Raw genomic sequence first — 9093 nt, 5'->3', positions numbered from 1 at the left:
ATATAATATATATATATATATATATACTATATATATGGAAACGCAATGCAAAGTTATTTTATGAATATATTTAAAAGATATAATCGATTCTGTAGTTTACGGATGGTAAAGTATAGTTCTTGGCATATATACTATGACTGTTTATTTGCACTGTGAATTGATTTTTGTCCTTCATGCTTTGGCTCACGTCATTGCTTAACAGCATACATAAGGTATACCCACTGTATATACGAACACATAACGATAACATTAGCTAAGTAACCTCATTTTCGTCCCTTATTCCAGCTACCAGTTTCTACTGCCTAATCCTGGTAATTCAAAATTGCATTAGGTCCATCATTCAAAATACAATCTCATGCTATAGTGTATATAATATAAGTATAAATGAGCTGTACATGTCCAATTAGAGACCGTATTCCTGGACTTACATTGCGATGCCAAGACCACTGCCACCCTCTGTTGACATCACCACAGTCCATCCCCCTTTGAAGTATACATACAGGCGCAATGTAGAATGCAAAATACACGCATAATAATGTAGAGAGTTTAACAAAAACAATTTCGATTTTCATGTTGAAACATATTCACACACTTTGGCGCCCCCCTTCAACATCTTGGTCACTTTAAAACATTATACTGGCAGCATGTATCTGTCGCGTATACGAAAATTTGTCCTTCGTATTATTAAAACACTAGGCTCAAGCTAACACTAGCAAAGCTGTGTTTTACAAACTATTGACAATTTTTCCAAAAACTGTGGGTAAGAAATGTTAGCGGTTAGAAATTTCAGACAATCTTCTTTAGTGAAAATATCTCTTAGGACTGGTGATATTTTGTATACATAAGTAAGCAGTTTAAAAATTATCTTCATAGATGGTCAGCATTGCATCTTAACATGAGATTAAAGTGGCTCTTGAATTCCACTGCATTTACGTGACTGATGTTAGCCATGAAGTTCCTTGCTACTTTCCCACAGTTTTTATCACATCACTCAGGGGTTCTCCCCAAAGGATGAAATTCAAAACAGGGGGAGGAGGGGGGCGGGGAGAAACTAAGGGTGAGTCCGGGGGCGTGTTTTTCTACCTGTACCACTAATTAAGTGCATAAAATCCGCCACCGACACCATAAGACGGTATTCTGGGGTTGCTTGTAATATAAATAAGATAGCCGAGTTCCGGTGTTACAGTTAGTGTTAGGGTTCGATACAGGTAACTGTTTGTAGCTTGTGTAATTAGTCTGCAGTGCAAGCGTGGCACGGTAAAGAATAGCACAGCAGCCGGCTCGGTTCCTGGTCATATGGGAATATCCTTGACGATCTATTGAGCCCGCGCTGGCAAACTTTTATTGTCAGGTGGAATTTAATGGGGCGAGAGTAATTTAATACGGGGCGCAAACGATTGAAAGCAGGGGGAGTTTTCCCAAACGGGGCCGCGCGCGCGCCCTGATTTGCAGCACGTTAGGTAGAACCACTGCACTTGTAAATTACATTGCGCATGGTAATCTCTTTCGCTGTTGTTAGCTCGTGTCCCTCTCGGTAGTAATACCGCTTAAATCAATGTTGAACTCGAAGGAATTATGTGTCGGGGACGTCTGCCCTGGTACGCAAGCTAAATGTAGGGCATGTCACGTTATCTCTCTCACAACAGGTGGAATTGCAGCATTGTGTGTTTCGCGTCTTTTACGTATGAACGATGATGTGCAACTAATTTTTACAGTTTATCTTTTCTTATTGTCTCAGGCTATCAGTTCCTGGCAAGGGAACATCTACAGACAGACGGCCAGATGAGCAGCCACTCGTTTCGTGGCAATCAGACAGGTATGTGGCTTTGTAAGCGACACGTCACAGTGTATATGGTTGGCCCACTGCAAATCTATCAAGGGATACGCATCCAGCTAACAAAGGCTTTCTAAGTTGATTACTGGGCATAGGCACGGAAAAGCCATTAGCAGATTCGATTTGCCGGAGTGCTTTCTCTAGTTTTACGTGTTATTTACTTATTCCCACATTGCACATGCATACAATGCCTGACTGCGTGAAAGGTGGCCTGTTGTCTTTGAGTTGTTGTAATCAGATTAGCAATGGTTTCAGGCAATCGCCTATAATGCAAGAAGCAGTGGTTAAGTGACACCTTGATTCCGCACGTAGCAACTGTCCTCATTGAGAGCTCTCTCTCTCCCCTCCTTCCCTCCCCCTCGCTCTCTCTCTCTCTCTCGCTCTCTATCTCCCTCTCTTCCTCTCTGTGTCTATCTGCGCTGCATACCTACTGATACCGCTGCGATGGCTCAATTTGTAGAGTGCTTGCCTCGCATGTGGAAGGTCATGGGTTCGACTCCCGGCACGCGGGGTCATACCAAAGACTTGAAAAATGGTACACACTGCTTCTCTGCTTAGTACTCAGCAAAAAGAGAAAGAGTGTGGAAACGGTGTCAAGAAGAGAGCCTGCATGCGGCAGCACCGCCAGTGAAAACTGTCAATCTCTTCACTAGACCACTAGGACAGTAGCCTAGTGGGCACACAAAAATCTGCAATCTGTGTCGATCAGGTTCATTTATTGCTTTATTATTCATTGCTTATTTATTTCATTTATTATTGCAGCGATGAGGAGGAGGAGTTTAACCTCCAGCAATTGTCGCAAGAAACACGGTGGCAGATACAGCAGCAGTTGATCAAAGATGGATACAATCTGGACACACTGCCGGATGATGAGGATCTAGACCTCATTCCACCACGCCCTCTACAGGACAGGTGCACTAGCTGCTGCGAGAACGCGACACACCTGGCCTGCTCGCTACAGTAGTGGTATGACCATCAAGTTACTGTATACGCTGTGTATTTTGCGGTGGTTCAATTTTCGCGAATTTAGCGAACGCGGGGGATGCCCGCGAAAATAACACCACGCTGTTCTTCACTGATTCGGGAATTCACCGACCTCGAAATTAACGACTCGCGAAGTTCACAGACCAAGTAACTTAAACATAATTTAAATGTCAGGGAGAAAACGTTAATACCAGCTGATGTCGTTTAATTTTACATTCGTCATTGCAGTTATTTTATATTTTTGACATTATATAGCTTCTAATGTCTGGTCATTATCTCAACTTCTATGATTAGGAAATAGGTAACCTCTTTCACGAAATGAATACAGAGAGATGCCTAAAATGGACTGGAGATGAAGAATTTACATTTTCATTTCATTGTGTAATTTATGCTTGTTATATTTTAGCATTTTCTGCTTGTGATGTAACAGACTGGTGCGTGATATTTTTTCACAACTGGGTCCATATCAGTATTTATTTAAAGAGCACATTTATAAATGCACTATTTTGTTGCAGATTTTCACTGCTGATATTTTATGCCAAAGATGTTTAATAACAGATGTCGTTGTTGTGATGTATAGGTAAGCACGATCATGTTCTACATGCCTTCACATAATGTTTGTTGTTTATGTTTGTTGTTTATGTTTGTTGTTGTTATGTATAGGTAAGCACGATCATGTTCTACATGCCTTCACATAATGTTTGTTGTTTATGTTTGTTGTTTATGTTTGTTGTTGTGATGTATAGGTATTAGTATTATATATATTATATTTGCCCGTTTATAGATACATGGTGAGCATTCCTACTTTTATTCCCTTCTGTGCAGTAGCCCATTGGCAGCACCATTACATATATATCTTTATATGTATATATTCATTTACAGGTCTATTGTTAAACTTCCTAACGTTCGATTCACCTCTGCAACCTCCTAGTCATACTGAAAGTTAGAGCGTGCATGTAACTGAAGTTTAGTGGTGTGATAACAATATTATAAGAAAATAGCCAAAGTAATGTGAAGGGTAAGATATCTTAGTTGTACATATCCAACCTGTATAATTTGTGTGGATAAAATAAAAATGTATTTTTCTTCCAAGTGAATCAAATCATACGCTTTCTATTTTTGCTTCGATCAAGCGTTTAATTTAGCAAGATCAGCCGTTTTTACTCTGTGACCCATGCTCGACTATAATTTTACAACCGATTGTCCCGCTGTAACCTTATAAATATGCATAAACAAATGACTACATACAACAAACAAGCTGACATACAAACTAAACGACAAGATTTTTACTCTTTGTAAATTTATATTCGACTTGCACAAAACGTATGCACATTCTCCCAATGACACAGAGTATACTGTTGCTCAGCACTTGTTTCTGCTTCAATACTATATGACAACTCCATCCACGATTTCAAATTCGGAAAAATTCTATTTCACGGGTTGTCATACAAGGTGTCACGAATAGCTACAAGGTCAACATTGTACAGGTATGGCATATAACACTGTAACCTTGTTAAATGCTAACAGGCATTTTTACCAAAGGTACATCAGGTTGCAACAGGCAACGACAATAGGTCCGTCACAATGTTATTCAAAGTTGCGTGCTCATCTACTCTTGAGAAAATGCAGATGCTGTGCAATTCCACTCTTGAGAAGATCTCCCTAAAAGACTTTAAAATCGATGCCAATTTACTGATGATATTCTCTAAATCCGTGCATCTGTCGCTGCATGGGGCCAACAACAGTGCTTCACGCTTCCTCCATTTCTGCATCCTCCTCCGAGTCTTCGTGTGTGACTTGTACCACCCTCTGTTCCAGTCTGGCTGTTGTTGCTGTACAGCGAAAAAATAGAAAGAGACCATCTGTAGAGTACACACCAACGAACACTACGATACATCTCTATGCACGGCACCATGAATGAATATGATGAAATACATAATGGGTAAGAGTAAGCTCAAGTCATTATCAGGGTGTATCCGACATAGGTGACCAGTAGTGCATTAATTTGCTAATGCAATAATTATGACGAACCTGCAGGGGACTTTATTAAACTGATGTTCCTTTGCACCTCCTTGATGTCAGCCTCCTTTCTCAATTCTTTACCCTTTTTCAACCTATGAAGTAAAATAATCATTTGAGGACGTGTGGCATCATGAGCCCGTCTCAACCAACACTGACATATTCTTATATCGATGCACACGGATCCAAGCAGATAACCAAAATATCAAAATAAAAAGTAAATTCTTACAGATGCACATATATATCCAGATAGATGGCAAAAAAAGCAATACTCGACATGGACATGTTATTTATCACAGACAGCGAATTCATCAGACTTGTTCAACCATAAGCATTTTTGGTGAAGGACCAGCAGATTTCACTTGCATGCTGGACCCATTATCCGGCACAATTTCCCCCCACAACTGTGTACTACTGTGCACTAGTGGCTGTTGCAATGCACAGGGTACAAACAAGTCAGCTCACTGCCGGACCCATTGTCTGACGAATTCCTTGTTAAAGTGCATTTATAAACAATTTGATTAAAGGTAAGAAATATAACTGATTCCATAATATGATATATATACAATTTACCAGTGTATGCTCTATATATTAATATTCTCTTTGTATTAATGATTAAACCTGATATATCGGGTAAGTTATGTTTCATCACAAATAACTGAAATACCAATATTACAGAATTTTTAGTGTAGCGCTAAGCGTCCTAAATCGAGCACCTAGGAAAGGTTTACGCAATGCACATGGCAACTGTCACCTGTTTAGTACGAATTGGTTTTGTCTTTTCGTCTTGATTTCTTCCACTCGCTTCATAGCTTCAACTAAATAAAAAAATGAAGACATTTGAGGTTATATGCTACCTATGACAGGCTTATTAACTTTTCTATATTAAACTATACACCATTAAAATGACTATTGCGAGATTTTTGCTCAGAAAAACTAAATATCTAATGCAATAATTATGACGAACCTGCAGGGGACTTTATTAAACTGATGTTCCTTTGCACCTCCTTGATGTCAGCCTCCTTTCTCAATTCTTTACCCTTTTTCAACCTATGAAGTAAAATAATCATTTGAGGACGTGTGGCATCATGAGCCCGTCTCAACCAACACTGACATATTCTTATATCGATGCACACGAATCCAAGCAAATAACCAAAATATCAAAATAAAAAGTAAATTCTTACAGATGCACATATATATCCAGATAGATGGCAAAAAAAGCAATACTCGACATGGACATGTTATTTATCACAGACAGCGAATTCATCAGACTTGTTCAACCATAAGCATTTTTGGTGAAGGACCAGCAGATTTCACTTGCATGCTGGACCCATTATCCGGCACAATTTCCCCCCACAACTGTGTACTACTGTGCACTAGTGGCTGTTGCAATGCACAGGGTATAAACAAGTCAGCTCACTGCTGGACCCATTGTCTGACGAATTCCTTGTTATCGTGTTAAGAATGAAGACTATTAAATATAAAGTGCATTTATAAACAATTTGATTAAAGGTAAGAAATATAACTGATTCCATAATATGATTTATATACAATTTACCAGTGTATGCTCTATATATTAATATTCTCTTTGTATTAATGATTAAACCTGATATATCGGGTAAGTTATGTTTCATCACAAATAACTGAAATACCAATATTACAGAATTTTTAGTGTAGCGCTAAGCGTCCTAAATCGAGCACCTAGGAAAGGTTTACGCAATGCACATGGCAACTGTCACCTGTTTAGTACGAATTGGTTTTGTCTTTTCGTCTTGATTTCTTCCACTCGCTTCATAGCTTCAACTAAATAAAAAAATGAAGACATTTGAGGTTATATGCTACCTATGACAGGCTTATTAACTTTTCTATATTAAACTATACACCATTAAAATGACTATTGCGAGATTTTTGCTCAGAAAAACTAAATATAGCTGAATATAGTATCACCTGACAGCGAAAATATCACTGATTACACCAACATTAAAAATACAACGATTTTATGCAGTTATAGCATAGAAAATTGGATATGAACACATCGTAACAGCAATGCATTTTATCGTGTCGCGACAATGCCTAATGGCCGAATTGGTAAACTTGTATTTGTGTCGGTGATTAATTGAAAACAAGTGCATGATTTGAGAGAGCCATGCTTTGTCTATGGCAGATAAGCGGTAGCGCCACAAGCTAATCCACACTTCCGCCTAGTTCAAGATAACAGAAAACGAATGTTTACAAAACTAGTTCGAAACCAGTAGTTCGAAACTGGCAGTTTTTAGTGAATACGAAGGTTCTAAGACATTTTATTGTTACTCTAGACAATTGCTGTTACTCAAGCAATAACGGTAGGTGTCATGAAAGTGGTGAAAACACTGGAAAATTCTCGCAATAATTGCTTTAACATGTCAGGAGATCTTTTATTAATTTTTATTAATATTACTAGGTTTGAGAGTGTGGTCATATCTACCAGCATAGCTACTGTATATATGAGAAAGTTAATATATATCATTCTTTATCACAGGACCATTCACATATGAGTTAACAAAATGAATGGTACAATTGAAGGAAAGACATTTTAAATAAATTTTGAAAACATACTTGTCTTCTGCCAAAGGTCTCTGTCATACTTGATTGGGACAAATCGTCTTTTTTCAAACTCAAAAGCAGGGTCAACTGCTAACTCCTTGCCAGCAGATTTACGAAATGCTTTTGTCCACTTTGACTTGCGGGGATTTCTCTTTCGTTTAAAGTTCCTCGTGCACTTTGACCGACAAAACCTAAAAACCTGCAATAAATAAAAAGACATTCAGGTTTGTGAAGACACTCAGCATGTTCAATGACATGCCAAAATGAAACAATATTATTATTATTATACCACTATCTTCTGTATATGCATGCACACAACCTACTTTTACTACTTCACTTTTTCTGGTGTATTTAGTTTCCTGTAGAAGTTGCAGGGCTTTAATGGTAGATTAAGATAGTAGGATAAACGTGCATTAACTTGGTATTTTATGCACAAATTTACAAGATTTGTTAACGGTCATCCAACCGTATGTGATTTTAGGGGGTGCGATGTATGCTGCTGGCTACAAGAAACGATGGTCGAAATCTATCTTCAATTTGTGCACGGGTGTGTAGTAATGGCGTGAAAATATTAAGGCAACACGCGTTTTAAACCAACGTTTTTAATCTAACATTAAAGTACTGCCAGTGGCAGGGGTCAGTGGCAGTGCCACTACTGGAGGAAAATCAGGTACTAAAAGGTGGGATGTGAAGGCTGAACTTGAAGCCTGAAAGTGAAAGTGGCAGTTTACCAAGTAGGTTATGTGCATGACGTAACACAGTGTCCTTAAATGACATACATATATATGATAGGCTATGTAAGATTCGATCACCGTTTTATACGCACTTTGCAGTCGTTCCTTACAAAGGTTGTGCCATGACCAGGGTAAACAGTGGACGAGCAATAGTAGCACTTCTCAAGACGCATGGCTCTTGATTCCTCTTTGCAGAATGAATGTTAGGGCCTACTCTTAATTAGTTGGCCACAACAGGCACACGTTAACAGTCGCTTCTATCAAAAAGCTGTATATATACTGTTATATATAGCTTCCTTGGTCTATATCAAAATAAGTAAACGTGCATATGGTAAACGTTGCATAGCCGTGCACACGCCATTACAGGAAAGGATGTGGTGCCCCCTAGCGACCATAACTAAACAAAAAATTTTTTATTCACTTCTGTCCTGATAGTGATTATTATCAAAGACCTATATAATTCTTTGCGGTTGTTGATATTCATAAACGTACCAACGCGTGTATATAGTTAAATAGAATGCAAGTTTAAAGTTTAAACTGCGGTCCTAGAGTTAAATATATCTGTTACAAGACAGATTAATGGTCTCCTTCGGGCCGTTTTGGTTCATTCCGGTGTTTTCAGATACCCTGAATTTTAGCCGAAATAATAAACAATTGAGCATCAAATGCAGATAAGCAAAGAAAATATTGATATCGGGATTACTGCGGATAATAATAATTCAGTATTGTTAAGCACACGTGCTTATGTCAACTGTAGGTAAACTAAAACAAAACCTGTTATAAATTTAGTGGGATGGTTTCATATTGTAAACAGGATATCCCTCATATGCAAAAGAACTACTAGTAGTAGTAGTAGTAGTAAGATAATATAGGATATATCCTATAGGCTATAGTATAGGGTATATTATCTTACTCCTGGTAGTAGTAGTACTACTACTA

The 9093-nt window shown here is 38.3% G+C and overlaps 3 protein-coding genes across 3 annotated transcripts in view; 2 read left to right on the top strand and 1 right to left on the bottom strand.

Annotated features, from left to right (window-relative positions):
• Nucleotides 1–1738: 1738 nt before the first annotated feature.
• On the top strand, nt 1739–3920 carry LOC106817865 (protein FAM219A-like; the record flags this gene model as incomplete). Its single annotated transcript, XM_014822577.1, is given in 3 exon segments — nt 1739–1816; nt 2597–3398; nt 3565–3920. Coding segments are annotated over 2 exon segments (280 nt in total), but the record flags the coding sequence as incomplete, so codon positions are not given.
• Nucleotides 3921–4077: 157 nt separating this feature from the next.
• LOC106817864 (probable ribosome biogenesis protein RLP24) lies at nt 4078–8524 on the bottom strand. Its single transcript, XM_014822576.1, has 5 exons — nt 8247–8524; nt 7433–7619; nt 6577–6640; nt 5805–5887; nt 4078–4650 (listed from the first exon to the last, which is right to left on the bottom strand). The coding sequence occupies exons 1-5, from the start codon at nt 8325–8327 to the stop codon at nt 4568–4570; spliced, it is 498 nt and encodes a 165-aa protein (XP_014678062.1). The 5' UTR covers nt 8328–8524; the 3' UTR covers nt 4078–4567.
• Nucleotides 8525–8894: 370 nt separating this feature from the next.
• LOC106817859 overlaps nt 8895–9093 on the top strand; it is a 4371-nt gene continuing 4172 nt past the window's right edge. Inside the window, exon 1 of the mRNA XM_014822571.1 lies at nt 8895–8907. The gene's annotated coding sequence lies outside the window, so the exon portion shown is untranslated. The remainder of the gene's footprint in view (nt 8908–9093) is intronic.

Source organism: Priapulus caudatus, unplaced genomic scaffold, assembly GCF_000485595.1.
Source record: "Priapulus caudatus unplaced genomic scaffold, Priapulus_caudatus-5.0.1 Scaffold1896, whole genome shotgun sequence".
In the NCBI taxonomy this organism is placed as follows: domain Eukaryota; kingdom Metazoa; phylum Priapulida; class Priapulimorpha; order Priapulimorphida; family Priapulidae; genus Priapulus; species Priapulus caudatus.
Note: the sequence above shows the minus strand (reverse complement) of the source record. Positions and strands in the feature narration are given on the sequence as shown.